Source organism: Aptenodytes patagonicus, chromosome 1, assembly GCF_965638725.1.
Source record: "Aptenodytes patagonicus chromosome 1, bAptPat1.pri.cur, whole genome shotgun sequence".
Taxonomy (NCBI): Eukaryota; Metazoa; Chordata; class Aves; order Sphenisciformes; family Spheniscidae; genus Aptenodytes; species Aptenodytes patagonicus.
Genome location: NC_134949.1, coordinates 165,870,136 through 165,889,505, shown reverse-complemented (window position 1 = coordinate 165,889,505; position 19,370 = coordinate 165,870,136). Strand labels below are relative to the sequence as shown.

At 41.8% G+C, this 19,370-nt stretch overlaps 1 protein-coding gene across 4 annotated transcripts in view; it reads right to left on the bottom strand.

Moving 5' to 3' along the window:
* The window catches only part of NALCN (sodium leak channel, non-selective), a 266,845-nt gene that overhangs the window by 67,873 nt on the left and 179,602 nt on the right, over positions 1-19,370 (bottom strand). For all 4 annotated transcript variants that reach the window (XM_076361468.1, XM_076361476.1, XM_076361484.1 and 1 more), the window contains one exon: positions 154-290. In XM_076361468.1, the coding sequence (XP_076217583.1) occupies positions 154-290 (137 nt within the window). The remainder of the gene's footprint in view (positions 1-153; positions 291-19,370) is intronic.

Below are 19,370 nucleotides of genomic sequence, written 5' to 3'. Positions count from 1 at the left end.
ATGTCACCTCCTTTCGATGCCAATGTTAATTCTGTTTCACTTCTGATTTTCTGAACTATCTGCCTAATCCATAAGCAAACCAGTTACATATTTTGGGTGCTATGTGGCACCAGACAGGTTTATAGCATACTAGCAATGGAAATATTTCAATACCTTATTTTTGGAACTGTGAAATCTGAAGGAAGCTTGGAGATTTTCACCATTTGTGGCCTGTTTGGAAATTTTTCAAAGATGCGTAGACGCAATGGAAGCTTCTCCTTTGTATCTGCATTTGCTTCACTTTGCTTTAGCTGAAAACAAGGAAATGAAAAAAATGATAGAAAGGGAAATTTTGCTCTGTAATATCCCAGCCTTGTTTTTTAGAATCCAAATAACGGCAATCATTTAAAGAAACAGAAGATGGCAGCAAAGAACTACAGAGGGTAAATTTGATACTCGGGAGTTTATTGGTCTGCTTGTGCTAGAAGCTGACAAACACCTAACAATATCATGCCTTTAATTGAAAGTCATAAAATGGGAGGATTGCTAATAATTTTAATTTTAAAATAGGAAGCATATTAGGGTCCTATTCAATATGCTTATTTCTATGTTTTCTTCACAGATCCCTAGCACTTTATCAAGCAAATAAACATCCATGATCTTTTCTTATTAGGCACATCTTTCTGTATATGTTGACAGCTCTTCGATATTCTAATAGAACATAGCATTTTAAAAGGGAGCAACTTTAAAGAAATCTAGCTCTCAGAACATGAAAATAACAGGAAAATTACATTTAGATGAGTATTATAAGTAATAACAAAGGACTCAAAAGAATCCATCTACATCAGCAATTCTGATACTGAGCTGCAGCAAATCACATACCAAGTGTGGCATTTATAAATATCCACAAACAGTTATTCCACGGAATATCACACATCTAAGTACAGAAAAGGCAAATACATCTATCTATGTGGACAGATGATGGCTACATCTAATGATGTAAGATAAAAAAGATATCATATGGAGATACAATTCCTGAATTCTGATTACCTTACGCAAGTCAGTTGTGTCATTGCAACGAAATACCAAGTCAAAAAGAATCAGTGAAATTCATTTCTATATTTCTTTTAAATGGTATGTGTATTGCATACTATTTCAATAAGCATACATCTAACTGAGATTATTTCATTTCTCTTTCTCCCACCTGCTTGTGAGCACAGGCTTAGAAGCTTACATTTTAAAACAGATTTTCACCATCGGTACCTGCAGGAAATCCTGCTGATAGATATGAGCTATAGATTTTTACCAGGGAGAATTACCCAGGTAGTCAAATGGAGCTTTAACTCTCATTTGCACTGCCTAGTGAAATGCATGCTCCCACAGCATGCTATAGAAGAACAACTGCTCTGCTGCACTGTCATGCTATCAGCAACATCACCACTTCCAGCCATAGTACAGCTTAAACTGAAAATCAATTCAGATTCGGTTGGATATAAATTGTCATGTGGACTGAAAACTGTTTGAAGAGCTACAAACAAAGACTAATGATTAATGGTAAAGCACTGAGTCAGAATAGAAGGGGTATATTGCATAAATCTGTATTATGTCCAGTCCTACTTCTTTGCTTCATTAATTGTCCTTAAAAGGAAGAAATTATGACATTACTGAAATTCACTTGATATTAAAATGTGAAGAGTTACAAATACCATGGCAGACAAGGAAAAGGACAGATTTAGAAATAGGGGCAGGAAATAACAGTCTGAAAAAATTCTAGAGCAAGAATAAGAGCAGAAACTAAACAAGAACTTGTACTTCAGTACAGCATCAAAAGGCCAGTTTGGGCACCAATTAGATTACCAGCCAAAAGCTATGCTCAGAACCAATCTCTGTTGGTTAGACATTATATAGTTTTAGAAAATGGTACAGAAGTCCACAGCTCCTCTCCATGCTGCTTTGGAGAGACCATACTTGGGTATGCATTCACTTCTAAATACCATTTTATCAGTCTCACACTGACAAGAACAGAGGGCCCGATATGCCGACCGGACCCGTCCCACAGGGAAGTCTGCTGCCTCCCTGGGGCCCGGGTCAGAGACATCACTAGGAAGCTCCCTGGTTTGGTACGGCCTTCTGATTACTACCCGCTGCTGGTTATACAGGCTGGCAGTGATGAGGTTGTGGAGAGAAGTCCTGCAGCGATCAAAAGGGACTTCAGGGCACTGGGGCGACTGGTTCAAGGATCGGGAGCACAGGTAGTGTTTTCCTCTATCCCTGCAGTGGCAGGGAAGGATACCGAAAGGAGCAGGAAAACACACCTGATCAACGCGTGGCTCAGGGGCTGGTGCCGTCGGAGGAATTTTGGCTTTTTTGATCATGGGGAGGTTTACATGGCACCGGGCCTGCTGGTGACAGACGGAGTCCAGCTGTCTCACAAGGGAAAAAGGATCATGGCTCATGAATTGGCAGGGCTCATTGAGAGGGCTTTAAACTAGGTTCGAAGGGGGAAGGGGATAAAACCAGGCTCGCTAGAGATGAGCCGAGGGGTGGCGTGCCGATGCCGGGGGCGAAATCGATAGCCCAGCTCAAGTGCATATACACCAATGCACGCAGCATGGGCGGCAAGCAGGAGGAGCTGGAAGCCATTGTGCAGCGGGAGAGATATGACTTAGTCGCCCTCACAGAAACATGGTGGGGTGACTCTCACGACTGGAGTGCTGCAATGGATGGCTACAGACTCTTCAGAAGGGACAGGCGAGGAAGGAGAGGCGGTGGGGTGGCCCTGTATGTTAGGGAGTGTTTTGATTGTATAGAGCTCAACAATTGTGATGATGGTACGGTTGAGTGTCTATGGGTAAGGATGAGGGGGAAGGCCAACGAGGCAGATATCCTGCTGGGAGTCTGTTATAGACCACCCAACCAGGATGAAGGGGCGGATGAAGCGTTCTATAAGCGGCTGGCAGAAGTCTCTCAATCGCTAGCCCTTGTTCTCGTGGGGGACTTCAACTTCCCGGATGTCTGCTGGAAATACAACACAGCAGAGAGGAAGCAGTCTAGGAGGTTCCTGGAGTGTGTGGAAGACAACTTCCTGACACAGCTGGTAAGTGAGCCTACCAGGGGAGGTGCCTTGCTCGACCTGCTGTTTACTAACAGAGAAGGACTGGTGGGAGATGTGGTGGTCGGAGGCCGTCTTGGGCTTAGCGACCATGAAATGATAGAATTCTCGCTTCTTGGTGAAGTAAGGAGGGGGGGCAGCAAAACTGCAACCATGGACTTCCGGAGGGCGGACTTTGGCCTGTTCAGGACGCTGGTTGAGAGAGTCCCTTGGGAGACGGTCCTGAAGGGCAAAGGGGTCCAGGAAGGCTGGATGATCTTCAAGAAGGAAGTCTTAAAGGCGCAGGAGCAGGCTGTCCCTGTACGCCGTAAGAAGAATGGACGGGGAAGACGACCGGCCTGGCTGAACGGGGAGCTCTTGCTGGGACTCAGGAAAAAAAGGAGAGTTTACCGCTTGTGGAAGAAGGGGCAGGCGACTCAAGAAGAGTACAGGGATCTCGTTAGGTCGTGCAGAGAGGAAATGAGAAAGGCAAAAGCCCAGCTAGAACGCAATCTGGCCGCTGTCGTTAAAGACAACAAAAAAAGTTTTTACAAATATATTAATGACAAGAAGAGAGCCAAGGAGAATCTCCATCCTTTATTGGATGCAAGGGGGAACATTGTCACTGAGGATGAGGAAAAGGCTGAGGTACTCAATGCCTCCTTTGCCTCAGTCTTTAACAGGCAGACCAGTTATCCGCAGGGTACTCGGCCCCCCGAGCTGGAAGACGGGGACGGCGAGCAGGATGAACCCCCCGTAATCCAGGAGGAAGCAGTCAATGACCTGCTATGCCACCTGGACACTCACAAGTCTATGGGGCCGGATGGGATCCACCCGAGAGTGCTGAGGGAGCTGGCGGAGGTGCTCGCCAAGCCGCTCTCCATCATTTATCAGCAGTCCTGGTTAACGGGGGAGGTCCTGGACGACTGGAGGCTTGCCAATGTGACGCCCATCCACAAGAAGGGCCGGAAGGAGGATCCGGGGAACTACAGGCCTGTCAGCCTGACCTCGGTGCCGGGGAAGATTATGGAGCGGCTCATCTTGAGGGCGCTCACAAGGCGTGAGCGGGACAACCAGGGGATCCGGCCTAGCCAGCACGGGTTCATGAGAGGCAGGTCCTGCTTGACCAACCTGATCTCCTTCTATGACCAGGTGACCCGCCGAGTGGATGAGGGAAAGGCTGTGGATGTGGTCTACCTCGACTTCAGCAAGGCCTTTGACACTGTCTCCCACAGCATTCTCCTAGAGAAGCTGGCGGCTCACGGCTTAGACAGGTGGACTCTGCGCTGGGTCAAAAACTGGCTGGACGGCCGGGCCCAGAGAGTTGTGGTGAATGGAGTTACATCCAGTTGGCGGCCGGTCACGAGCGGTGTTCCCCAGGGCTCAGTACTGGGGCCGGTCTTGTTTAATATCTTTATTGATGATCTGGATGAGGGGATTGAGTGCACCCTCAGTAAGTTTGCAGACGACACCAAGTTGGGTGGGAGTGTTGATCTGCTCGAGGGTAGGAAGGCTCTGCAGAGGGACCTGGACAGGCTGGATGGATGGGCCCAGGCCAACTGTATGAGGTTCAACAAGGCCAAGTGCCGGGTCCTGCACTTCGGCCACAACAACCCCATGCAGCGCTACAGGCTTGGGGAAGAGTGGCTGGAAAGCTGCCCAGCAGAAAAGGACCTGGGGGTGTTGGTCGACAGCCGGCTGAACATGAGCTGGCAGTGTGCCCAGGCGGCCAAGAAGGCCAATGGCATCCTGGCCTGTATCAGAAATAGTGTGGCCAGCAGGAGTAGGGAAGTGATTGTGCCCCTGTACTCGGCCCTGGTGAGGCCACACCTCGAATACTGTGTTCAGTTTTGGGCCCCTCACTACAAGAAGGACGTTGAGGTGCTGGAGCGTGTCCAGAGAAGGGCAACGAGGCTGGTGAGGGGTCTGGAGCACAAGTCTTATGAGGAGCGGCTGAGGGAACTGGGGTTGTTTAGCCTGGAGAAAAGGAGGCTGAGGGGAGACCTCATCGCTCTCTACAACTACCTGAAAGGAAGTTGTAGCGAGGTGGGTGTTGGTCTTTTCTCCGAAGTAACAAGCGATAGGACGAGAGGAAATGGCCTCAAGTTGCGGCAGGGGAGGTTTAGATTGGATGTAAGGAAAAATTTCTTTACTGAAAGAGTGGTGAAACATTGGAACAGGCTGCCCAGGGAAGTGGTGGAGTCCCCATCCCTGGAGGTATTTAAAAGACGTGTAGATGAGGCACTTAGGGACATGGTTTAGTGGGCATGGTGGTGTTGGGTTGACGGTTGGACTCGATGATCTTAGAGGTCTTTTCCAACCTCAATGATTCTATGATTCTATGATTCTAAGAAAAAATAGTGCAGAAGAGAGCCATGAAAACCAGAGGAGAGTTACATAAACCGACTGGGGCAAGGGAGAAAGAAGGAAAGAAAGACTAAAGGGGCCCAATATTTATACTACATCTACCATAACTGATAATAAAGTAAGGGGAGACAATGTAAATTTATGTAAGAAATATTTGAAAACAAATTATTTCAAGAATATAATAGAGTGCCCCAAATATAGGAATGAAAGGATGAAATTAAGAAAGGGAATTCTTAGGCTGAGAATAAAGATTACTATCCTTACAGGGAAATCTCTGAGTGTTCAGAGAGTTCTCCGGAGGGAAGTGCCTCATCATTTCAAATTCAGACTAGACAGAACCTTTGAAACGCCAGAGTACTGCAGAAAGAAATCCCTCACTGACAAGGAAATGAATTGGATAATCTAACAGGGCTTTTCTGCAACATTGTACTGTTGAAAAGCTTTGGGAAGGGGTAGTTTTTAGAGGGAGAAAAAGGTTTCCAGTTTCTGCTGGTTTGCTTTTTAATAAGAAATCATTGCATAAATATGCAGATTTTGGCATGGACGAACAATGTCTCTTACAGCTGTGAACTCCTGTTTGCAGAAGTCAGTCTATGCAGAATAGAGAGCATGTGATAGATTGCAATGTTGTCTGAAATCTCAGTGCAGAACAGATCAGGGAGAGCTTGGAAGCAGGGAACTGTATAGCTCAAAAGGTAAGCAAAGGGACAGCAATATCCCCTGTCTAAATGGGAGAATGATTCAAGATAGGCTTTAAAATAACCTAAAGTCAAAGCAGTTCTACGGAATATCTCCAATTAGTCATGCTGTGATAATATTACATATTGGGGAGCACGAGGCATTTAGCGTCACCGAGTTCTTCTCTACGCACTTAGGGTGTAATTGTTGCTCCACATGACATATATCCTATTTTGTATTGCTGCTTAAAACTTTTACATTTCAACTTTCTTTACTGCATAACAAACACTTATGTTTTTAAAGGTACAAGATTATGTTGAAATGTGGCAATGATGGTGCAGAGTGTTTCTAGTAACAGCTAAACCCAAAATAAAATTCAGGACATTCTATCTATGACTTTTAATTTTATTTATTATTATTACTAGTGGCAAGGAAATGCACACTGGTCTGATTTGCTCTGTGTAGCCCTCGATCTCCAGCTCCAAAGAGCCTACTGGGAACAGTTCACCAACATTTTGTCAGCTTGGCCTGACTAAATTCTCTTGTGGCTGCTAGAATGGTTCCTGTAAAGCCATAGAAGGAATTTATGTCTATTTCCACTATTTCCACGGTGCTTGAGTTTACAGGGGCAGATTTAATGGCACAATACATACAGTACAACTGTCTGCTCTGAACCTAGATCAGAAGAACTTATTCAAGTAGTACCTAAATGGTGAGGAGTGGCAGAAAGGAAATCTTAAGTTGGAATTCTAACGGTAGCTTGAATAATACGTTCAGATACAGGTCCCTGAAATCCAAGCCCTCCCTGATCTGTTCACGTAATTGTCTTAGCTCAATACAAAAGACAGCTGTGAGAAAGGCAGACATATTGGTGAAGAGAGCATATTTGTGTTTTGTTTTCTTCCAGAAAGGCATTATGGCCATGTCGCCATTTGGTTCGGAGCATTTTGAAGTGAATCCCCCAATAATCAGCACTTGCTGTTTGCTGGTTTAGTTTATAAGCTGTGTTGGTAAGCAAAACAGATTCTTCTTGGAGGAAACAAAACCCCAAGCTCCACCTTGGTTACACACAAATGTACTCCAGGCACTGAGACTGACGTAAGGATCAGAACCAATGACTGGTCCTTAGGGTGGCTTCAAACCCCATGTGTGATGGGGCACGTAGCCCAGTGTAAGACCGAATCTCTTCTGAAGCAGAACCCTCTGAACTGCATGCGCTGTAAGTGCGGCGGCAGCAGCAACTGCTTCATCGTACTGATTCTCTCCCATGGCGCAGCCCAGGCATTAACGCGGGATGATCTCATTCATACGACTTAAAGCAGCTTCAGCTGTAAATTTCTTTGTGACTTCAAGGCTTCCTTACAAAAAGGTGATTCCTAAAACCAGCTTTAGCGTAATGAAGACCTGGGCCCTTAAAACTGAAGAGAACCTGTAAGTGGTTGTCCTAAATACACACAGTGGCATGAATGGTGGTGAAACTGGAAGACTGGGGTAGAGGCAGGGGGAATAAAAGAGACAGCAGGTAATGACTAGTGAGAAAAAGGGGCAGGGTTAGCTCTTTAGCACAGAGACGCACCCTGGCTATGGTCAAACAGTTGTGCTGGGCTGGTCAGAAAGGCAATTGCTGCCCTGCTGGAGACAGCAGCCTTCCTGGCAGGAAGCTGGCATCTCCCACGTAACCGCACTGGCCCCACCAGGCCAACAGAGACACATCACAAGACTATTCACAAACCATCCTACTTCTGCCAGCTACTAAAGCTTTCTCATCTGTGCCTCAGAAATGAAAGTGTTGACATTTAAAAATTAAAAAAAATACGCTATATTATAGTACTTAAGCCACACAGTATACACAGTGTTATGTAGAACCTGAAGAGAAGAGTAAGGGAATAAATGGTGTTTTTTCATTTTTTTATCTTAAAACATTGTAGTACTATAGTCACCCAGATATTAATCACTGCAAGTGTGGTCAGGGTGAAAGTAGTGAGTTCTTTTAAAGTGCGTACTGCAACTTCTTTGATAGCAGTGACTGGAGTTGCTGAAAAAGCATTAAAGCATTGGAATGAGACAAGCAGCAGGACCTGATTAGGAGAGCTGCATTCCCACAGTCTCTCCCTACCTTCACCAGAAGAGACATGCCACAGTGCACTTCAGATCTCCAGGTGAATGCAGGACGGTGTCACGCCTGCCCTCCAGCCTACATCCCCTTGTACAGAAGCAGGATGTGAGAAGTGTCTGCACGTGCAGAGGTCTCGTTATGGACTCAGGTTGGAGCTGACAGCCTGGAACGTGGAAGTGCTTCACGGTCTGGTAATATGAACGTGATCACTTGAACAGTTCAAAGGCCTAACTAAGGTGAGTATCTCTTAAAATCACCCATTTGCATTTAGAGACAGAAACATCCTCGAAAGTAATGTTCTTGCAAAGCAAACCGAAAGCTCAATTTTAACACAGTCATTGAGTTTCTAAGACATTGACACTTTGGTGAGAACATGCCAAAGGAGAAACAGAGTTAACCATAGCCAAAGGGATAAGACCTACCCTTCCTAGATTTTTGTTTTGTTCTCTATTCATTTAATTCTGATCATGGAAGAAGAGCCAGTACTGTGCAAAATGTAAAGAGCGAAAGATGCAGTTTTCATATGGTCTGTGAGGCAAGCGTATGTGAAATTCACTTAAATGCTCTGTAAATATTTCAATGAAATTAAATGATCATGAAAAATTTACTGCAGTGCTCTAACTCTTTCATTTTAGTTGACAGTTTTCATAACAGGCTGAGATCAATCATGTTCAAAATTAAAAGCTTTGCTACTGATGTACACACAGTTTATTTAGGAACTGGCCAGCTGCCCAGAATAATTTCATGGTGACTGAAAAGTTCAAACCTTTTGAGAAAGTTCAGGGGGGTCTCACTACAGGATAGTTTTAAATGAATATTGTTTGGTACATTATAGTGAACTGCTATATATCAACATTTTTCACTGGAAATCTCCTTTAGGGACTGTATTTGAAGAATAAAGTGACCATACAGTATCTGTGTTACACTTCTAGCAGGATATGCTATGTGCTCCACCACCAAACACTTTGAGCATGAAAGTGCACGGGGATGAAAGACATCACAAACTGATACCAGCACGCATCCAACAGTTTTCCAGAACTTTTTACTTAACCAAATTCTCAGATTTACCATCACCTTTGGCTTGCCAAAAGGAGCTTTGAATGAAATCCAAGTAATTAGCATTAAATGACATGTAAATTAAACAATTAAAAATCAGAAAGTCAGATTAAATGAGCTACTTTTTTCCTTTCTGTTATTATTCGGAAACTGTATAGACCTGGTAAATTTTTGGACATGAATGAGCTATACTAAAAGAAGATATGCATATGGGTAAGCTTTCACAGCCCACACTCAGCTTTGGCATCAATTTGTATCAACATTTTTGTACCTGCATTTGATCTAAAGTTCAACACAAATCAGCTATTCAGTTACTATTATTTACACCTGCAATTCCATTAACAACGAAGAAAAAGCTCAATTTTGTTTCAGCAAACCGCACCATGAAAAAAGGAAGGTAAAAAACAAACTGAAAATTAAGGTAAAAAAAATGAAAAATTGAATTTGGGTAAAAGTAACACTTGCAGTGTTAAAAAGCAGTATGTATGACGTGTAGATCTTATCAGTATGTCTATAGTGCTATATAAAAGACTGTCAAGGGCCTAACCCCTTGCCTAAGGTCAGATGGTACCTGCTGACTTCAACCATACTTTATAATATTTTGCTCTTGGTTCCTCTAGGCCCTGTGTGGTGGCCCTGAGACATAATTACCACAACTATTTTTCTACAGGTTTTCCAGTTCTTCAAGGCATCTCAAATGACATGTGCAACTCCCCTGAGCAGCACTTCTTTCGGATGAAATTTGGGTTGTGTTTTGCCTACTCTGAGAGAGAGAAGAGCTTGTGAGTTTGGCTGAAGGTGGAATAGCATTACAGGACTGTGTGGCTTAGAGTCCAACCTGTTGAGGCCTTTCTTTCAAAGTAGTCCCTCAATTAAAATATACCCTGAAACTACACCGAAGTATTGTCTGGGAGAAAGTAGCCAGAGCTACGGGAGATACCCAGCAGTGAGCAAAGAGTTAACTGGCGTGCACAGACAAGGAAGGGGTTAGCCCTCGAGCTTGCTCTCTTGTCCTCTTTTAGTTTTAACTGCCTGGATGTACGGTTGTGAATTTTGCCCTTTGGGCTCACCTAAACAAATGGGGATATTGCAGGCAATAAAAAATTCTCCCATGTAGGGACTGTAAAACAGAATCTAAATTGTTTTTAACCACATTCCGTGCTGCCTTGGGGAATTTTCAGTGAAATGTACCAAAAAATATGATTACAGTGGTGCTGGCATTCACAGTAGAGAGTGCATTGTTGATAATATAAGGGTAAAATAAACTGAAAAAGTTCCTGCCAGATGGAGGAACAAGATTACACATATATTTCTCATATGCACAAGATTTGTTTTTATAAACAACTTTTCTGTGTCACAGGGTTTATATGCTGTGTGTAGTACAACTTGATGCTATGACTGCTATTTCCCAATTGTTCATTTAAATAACTTTTTCTTCAATTTTGCATGAAGTCTTCCAAATTAATAAGATATTGAGTAAGGTTTCACAAATGTGGGTTTTTAATAACTTCCTTCCAGTAATTGTAGCTCCTATCAGTTCTTCAGGAACAAATGCTGCTGACAAGATGTGATTGCAATTCAAACGGTACAAAACTCCTCTAGCAAAATTTGGCTAAGATTTAGTCCATTTATCTAACAGAGGACAGGAATCCAGTGCGTCAGAGAGTTTCCCTTTGATTAACTGAGATAAATAAGATGAATTTTTCAGAGCTATTACTTCATACTGTCTACAGACTCAGGCAAATATTGTTACATTGATTACCCTTCAGCCATATTTCCAAATCTTTCTCTCTCCCCTCTGCACTGGCAAGAATTATACCATTTTAAAAAAATGAGATCTGAGATTCTGCGCAGTCAGTGTCCGTAATCAGGGCCCCAGGAATGTGCTTACCAGACCAGATTCAACCTTCTTGACTTTAGACTCAGGTACCTACCTGCATTAACTAAGTTATGGTTGTCTTAGTCTCCCTTTATAGCCAAAAGTGACAAAAAGGCACTTGTAGAGGTCAGTTCAGATCTTGGGCTGGCTATATCTTTCAGACATGCTTATCTTTTTCCATTGACTAAGTAGGGAACTTGAATCCAGTATGTTCTTTAAATTGGATGTGTTATTCCCAGTGTTAGGCAGGATGAATCTAGGCCATAGCATCTATGATGGTATTCATTTCAGTTAATTATAGTTGTCCAAATATGAAGTACATCGTATAATCATCTAGGCACTTCCTATATTTAACTGAAAAAGGTATCTCCAGATATTGACTCATCCCATACTAACACATAAGTAAGACAAGCAAGATGGAATATCACCTTAGGGTAACTCTTTCATTGAATGTAGAGACAGTATAAGGCTACATCTATACTAGTAATGTACTGGGGTATGGGCCCAAGAACTGGAATAAAAATTGTCCGTTGTGTTACACTGTTAGCAAGGCCACTTGCACAGTTTTGGCCTTGGCCAGCTAGCACTCTCCCTGATCATGCCTGAGCACAGTTTGGCGCTTATGCCAGCTGGGGACATTCCCAGTAGGCAGCATGGACACGTCCTATTTAAGTGGTAGGTAGTTTTGGAAAGGGAAAATAACTTAGCTGTACATACAAGCCATACCGGCCAGCCAGCTTTAGGGACAGAGAGCAGGTCCTGGACAGCTTGCTCTCTTGATATAGATAGGCTAAATGATTAGCTTAGAGAAGATGCTCTAGTTTAGATAAGATAAAATGGCTTATCTTAGAGAAGATAAGCCCCACCCTTATTTTAAAACAGTTCAGGGGTAGGTACATTTTCGGATGGAGAGTTTAAAATAGATAATGGAAATGAAAAATAAATCTAATGCTAACATGCATAACTATTCTTTTAATAGCTTTTTCACATATAAATGCAGCTTTGCCATTTTCATATTCATTATTTTTCTCTTGGGATAAGTAGCAGAAAGATTTTTGTTTCCATACAAAAGTTAGTGAGTCACAAAAGAATATCCATTATAATAAAAAATGCATTACATGCTCCATTTCATCAGAGGAAACTGCTTGAGACTTCACTTAAACTAGGCACCATTATTTGTTATGAATTGTATATTTGATGAAAAATAAGCAACTAAAATATTTTCAAATTAACAAAATCACAAGATGTATGAATTCTGCTCTTGTACAAACATAATCATTCAATATTGACTAGGTACAACGTGTTCATCTTCAAGACTTAGGGAAAAATTCATTACAACCTGAAAGGGTGCTTCTGCTCAGGAAGCAAAGCAAGTAGCATTGCAGGACAATTCAGACACTCTTAATGTTTGCTTACCTCTTCCAGACCCTGCACAAAGGAAGATTCCCGGAGGTAGCTTTGTAAATGGCGCTTACCTACATGTAGCCAAGATGCACACTTCATCTGCCCTGCTGGGTTCGCTGAAAAATAGAGCCAATCTGGGAAATGATAATTGTGGACAGACTTTCAAAGGTTCTCACCACAGGCAGCTCCCATTTACTTAAAAAAGAGCTGAAGACACTCAGAGAACCAGGCTGTGACTGACCGAGGAAGTCATCATCTTGACTTCCTATCAGGATACAGAAACTGAGAGGTACATAAAATGCTGAATAGCAGTGAGGTCACAGGGATAAAAGACTCAATCTGCAGAGAACCTGTGTGTCCCTGCTCACAGTTAAACAAAGCAATATAACTTTTTCTTAGGCCCTCCTAATACTGAAGTGTAGGAAGACTAGAATTTGATCCGTATATGCAAACCCTTTATTCCATGTGATTTGTATGGGCTGCTCTATGCATTGTCCAGGGTATTACACAGGATAGATCACCACTAAACTGGTGTGGACATAAGGCATATCCAACTTGATTTACTACTTAGTTTCATCTGCATGGTAGGAAACATACCTATGCTATGTGAACCTAATTCCAGATTCCAAAGGCAACCTATGTGTTCCCTGTGAATTTGTGAGTGCTGCTTGAGGTGGAAGCAGTTAGGTGTAGATGCTGAATGATCGTGATGCAGGTGCTTGTGCAGCAGGTTGCATGTTGTTTCTGTGGGTTGTGGCAATGCAAACCTATGTTTCCTTCTTTTTTAGGTGTGCTGCAGTTTCTATGGACGTTCTTGTAAAGGGATACTTTGCTGGCACAGATCAATATAATAACATCTTCTAACACATAAAGGATATCTACAAAGACAAAAAGGATGATCTACTCATGATCACTGTAGCTAGGGCAAGAATGCTTCATCTGCAACATGGAATACAATTCAGATGAGACACCAGATAAACCTTCCTAAAAATACCCTAACATAAGTACCAAATGAGATAATGAATGCATTATTCTTGGTCTTACAGGACAAGCTAAGCAAACCTCAACCACAGTACACAGTACTTTTGTTTCCAGTGCTTTTATTATAAACACCATTATCATGTGGATTTGTTTCATTAAATGTATTCAGCTAAATATGTATGAGGCTGTACACTTGAGCTGATCTCCATGTAATTGATTTGTTTGGGATTGGAGAATTGGAGAGGGTCTGTGGAGGGGCCACAGAGATCTTCTCTATAAGGTAGTTCTAGAGAATATAGAGGCACACTCTTCACAAGGAGACTTGGTAATAGGACAAGAGGCAAAGAGAACCATTTGCTTCATGAAAAAATCTATCTAGACAGAACACAGCAATTCTTCACTATGAAGACAATCATTGGAATAAGTTGCCCAGAGAAGCCGTGAATTTTTATCACTGGAGATATTCAAGACTTGGCCTGATAGGACTCTGCGTAACCTCATCTAATGGCCTGCTTTCAACAGCAGGTTGGACCAGATGGTCTCCAGAAGTTCCTTCTGACCTAGACTTTTCTATGATTCTGTGATTTGGTGATAGCTATGAACTGCAAGACAACAGATAATTATGCTCTTCAGTTTCACTGTTGTGTATACACATCCGCCATCTCTTGATAACTTGTATTTTCGTTCCAACCATTACTGGGCTCTGTTAGATTTTGTGAGAAGGTAATTAATGTAACTTAGATTTGAGTGTGTATTTGCAACCCACATAGTGAACCAATTTCTACAATCGAATATGCTTAACACTGAGAAAATGTAACTGAAGTTGAGAAAAAATTAATAGCTGTAGCTGAGGCCAGAATTCACTATATTTCCTTAAACAGGAAAGACTTTGTCTTTGCACAAATTAGCTGCCCTTTGCCTTTTTGTGGTTGGTTTGTTTGTTTTGAACCAGAGGCAGTACATTTAATTTGACACAGGTGGCCTGAGTTTTAGATTCATTACAGTTTTACAGTATTTCTCCAGTATAGAAATTCACACAGAAAGGTAATTTAACCAAAGCACATGCAGAGGCAAACCTATATGAGTGGTAACTGGGAGGACACAGAAGCTGATCCAAATTACTTCAGAAACTTCTTGGCTGGACTAAATGAAAAGAAAGATAGTTTGGTGTTACTGGCTGCCCTTTCTCCCACACAAGTTTGCTGATGGAATTTTAGCCAGGGCTAGATTCCTGCATTCTGTTATTCCCTTTCACAAGAGATGGGGATGGTTCTCTGTGTTCTTGTGGTGATGGATTGCTTCTTTAAAGGAGGAGATATGGGTAAGAATTCTCCCTGAATTCTGAAACAGTGCTCCCACTTGTTGGATATTATGCATGAAAACTGTGCAGGCTTCCTTATCTTCTGTCACGTTTTAAAAAGAGTGGCTGATCCATTCTTGAGGAACTATAAGGAGAAGTCCTCTGAATTATAAGTGGAAAATAAGTGACTGACTTACACTCAGGTACCTAAAAATCTCAATAAAAATGTAATTTATTCATCCTTCTAAGCAGCTAGCTTTTTTTACTGACCGAACAAGGAATTAAATCTCATGCAAAGACCAGGCCTCTACTTTTTATAAGCATACAAAGGTTGTGTACAATGTGTACGCAAGTGCATAGTTCCATAAGCTTCTATGGGCCTAAGACACAGTTCAGAAAAGGCAATGCAGACCTGCGTGACACCGAAGGACCCAAAGGCAAACACAGCATGGATTTTCAAGGATCCAATTGCCATCAAAATATCGACTAATGCTACACAAGCCCTCTCCTTCCTTCCAAAGAGCTACAGGACTGTCCCTTACTTCAGAGGGTGGAGCATCTAGAATCACCTATGTGCCCTGAGAAGCACTTGCATTTTTCTTAGGTATCAACCAAATAAAACAAAAAATAAAGATTAGATGAGCTCCTGGTGATATAAAAGCTAGGTAAGCATTTTCTTCCCTGGTGATATAAATGAAGCAGCAGAAGCTTACATTTATATTTTTGCTACTGCTGTTCACACACCCATAGCAAATCTGACTCCCATCTCTCCTCCTTGAAAAGTGGGTGCTTTGAATATGATCTTTGACTAGAATGTTCAAAGGTCCCTATTTTATACAATAAAACCTTCCTCCAAGAGAACCCCTCTTGAATTGAATGTGTTTTCTTGACAAATTATACCGTATTGCATATACTAGGGATTGGCAGCTTCTAAATTAATACTTAGGTGTTTATTTCACCATTGGGCATCAAATATATAAGCCAGAGTTTATGATGCATTGATACTGTTTTTAAAAAAGGTGATAGATGGGGTAGAAAAAAACAAAGGTGGAAGCTATAGCCTTCAGGAGACTCTCAAAACTTTCTTAGTTATTAAAAAAGGAAAGAGTCTGGCACAAGCAGTTTTCCGGATGACCATGTCTTCCAGTCTTGAAAGGACAGCTTGTTTTCTACAAATGGACATATTCTCTGTGAAGTTTACTACTTTTGAAATAGCGCTACTTTAAATGCTCTGTGTATGGCGTGGGAATGGAGGACCAACTTGAATTTTGTGAACTTTCTACTATCTTCCCTCTATGATGAAAAAAAGGATTTCATGCATTTTATGTAGTACTTAAAATTCAATTTGGAACCATTATTGTTGTTTTCATTTGTTAATAAAATGTGTTCGACACTTATCTTTCCTGCCACTTGTTAAAAATCCATTTACATGGGATCAGATATAATGAAAAGGTAATTTTTCATTTTTATTCTATTTTATAGTTATTTCCCATTTGGAATTACCTCAAGCACTGTCCTCAGAATAATAATACTCTGCAGGCAAGTAAATCTAACTAGGCTTTAAAAAGCTCCTTGATTTTCCCACACACACTCACATATATATAAAAAAAAATTTATGCCGAGTGTGTTTAAATTAGATATACCAATTATAACTCCTTGTTAGCACAATATGTTCATGAAAAATCCCCATGCCGAAACTCCCACTTTAATGCTGAAACCTCAGCACACAAAATTTGGAAGTGATGTTACTGCTGAAATTGTCATTGGCATCTTCCTAGATCTGCTGAATGCCTGGCGGTGCTGGGTGCAAGGCACAGGGCTCCGGCAATGTCTTCTGAACAAACGTGTTCAGCATTCCAGAATGGGGTGCAGCAAGACAGTCAGGACCAGAGGAGGTCTGCTTTGTACATTCTGCTTTGTAGCTCTTCACTGTGCAATACTAATGGGTATCAAGACGAAACAAGAGAAATGTACGAAAAAAGAGAAAAAGAAAAGAATTCTTTAAAAAGGAAAGAAATATCTAGATGGTTCTTAATGACCCTATCTAAGCCTTTGATTTTTCACAGCTCTGCTCCTGGTTTACAAGGTGCTCCTATACATATGAAAACACTTAGGTCTGACAGGTAGAAAGCCTCCAAATCCTATCTTTTCCACCTCCTCCTCTACTGATAGACAAAATATCTCTTCTGAGGTATCACTCAACATAGCTTTTGGAGCCAGGTGCCCGAAAAATCAATTACCAGTGTTTGACCCGCCATTGTTCCTGGTCTCCGTTAAAGGCAGTAGTGAGCTATGTGATTTGGTTCCACTTATCAAGAATCTGTGGGGGGAAAAAAAGAAAAACTCCTTCACACTGAAAAGTGCAACTGGGTCATAAAATGTGAGTACAGTTTTGCTCCTCACTGAATAAAGTAGTTGTTAATAGGTCTGCCAAAATGATGTTTGCATTGCCAGGCCAGTGAGACTCCTTAGTATTAACAGGAGTAAGGTCAAAACTGCCTTCTGAATGAATAATGACTGTATCTGAATGGCCTGGACATCCCCTAGAAGCAGCTTGCTTTCAAATACTAAGCTGCCTCACCAGAAAAGAGACCTGAGGAGAGCAAATGGAGACAAAGGGAAAGCAAAAAGGTGAAATCCCTGAAAAACCGTACCAGTAAAGCATCAGTAAGCTAGCTGCATGCAGGGAGACAGGACTTCTGATTATTTCAGGCTGCTGCGCTAATATTTTTTCTATTATGGATGAGGTATTTTGAATTCTTGTTAAAAAGAAAATAATTTCCAGGAAAGCATGTTACAGAAATTCTATCCTAGTAATTCCACATACTGGTTTATTTACTTAGAAAAAAACTGAGAGGGTTTGTAATGAATATTAAACATGACTTTTTCCAAGACGCATTAGTTAAACTGCCAAATTTGCTTGCAAATGCAGATCACTTCAAATAGACTTACCCAGCGAAAAGAAACTTTGGTCAGATTCTAAAGCTACATGTACAGGTGCACAAAGACAGAATACAGTGGAAGTAATAACAGGCATGGTAGGAAGGAGAGAGCACTGAGGAAGCATTTGACTGGAATGACTGTACATCATGAGCTAGGGGGTATCAAATGAAACAATCAAGTGGCAGATTCATAAGTAGAAAAAGAAATACTCTTTCACATAGTGCATCGTTAAATTTATATTTGCTACCGCAAGCAGTAAATGCTAGAATATACACAGATTTGAAAACAGATTTCACAAACACATGCAGGAAAAAATCCATCAAGAACTACTAGACAAAGATACACCATGTTGGACACTGGAAGTTCCCAAATCTCTGGAGAGTGACTATCACTCAAGTATGAAATATCACTGGAGAATGAAATATCACTATGTGCCTTCCATGTTCTTATGCTAGTCCCTAAGTACCTTTTACTGGCCACCGTCAGAGACTAGATATTGAACCAGGAAGACCTTTGCTTTGACCCAGTACAGCTGTTGTTATATTCTGAGCCTACAGGTTCTTCCTCAGTAAGCTTCATAATCAATGTCTAAGCACAATATTGGCATTATTTTTTTTACCAGAAACATAGATAGTGAAATTATATTAATCATTGGTCACAAGAAACTGCCAAGCAACTGTCAGTGCCTTGGTTCTACTTTCAGGTGACATTGATACCAATATAATTAGAGCTAGAAGGGAGACATGCGTTACCAGAAGCTATTCTTACCCCTAGAAACTGGGGTTTCTGGGGGTAAGGGCTGCAAAAGGCTTTCCTCTGATGTCAGTGACCATCATCTCGAATACCAAGCAACATCATACTTAAAGAGCAGTAATTTTAGGGTAGAGGTCTGAAAGGACTTACATTTGAATGTAGTACACTTCAGCCACCAAAGTAAAAGTCTCTAGTAGGACTTGCTCTCTTAGTACAGTCCACTGCCATTACTAACAAGATATGCAGGTACTCCACATCATTTTGCTATTGATACCAGCTAAAATAATCTTGTGGAATTAAGACATGCCCAGTGGAAAAAATAAAGTACTACACACAAGAAAGCTCACTAGAGGCACTGCTGGAGCTGTTAAGGATTTAAGGATTTTTTTTTAAAGAAATATTCTTATAAGGCATGCACACACATTTCAAGCCTTGAGAATATATTCAGCGTTTTGTCCTGGTTTCGGCAGGGATAGAGTTAATTTCCTTCCTAGTAGCTGGTACAGTGCTGTGTTTTGGATTTAGGATGAGAACAAAGTTGATAACGCACCAATGTTTTAGTTGTTGCTAGGTAATGCTTACAGTAGCCAAGGACTTCTCAGCTTCCCATGCTCTACCCACTGAGAAGGCTGGAGGTGCACAAGGAGTTGGGAGGGGGCACAGCCAGGACAGCTGACCCAAACTGGCCAAAGGGATATTCCATACCATGTGACGTCGTGCTCAGCATATAAAGCTGGGGGAAGAAGAAGGAAGGGGAGGACGTTTGGAGTGATGCCGTTTGTCTTCCCAAGTAACCGTCATGCGTGATGGAGCCCTGCTTTCC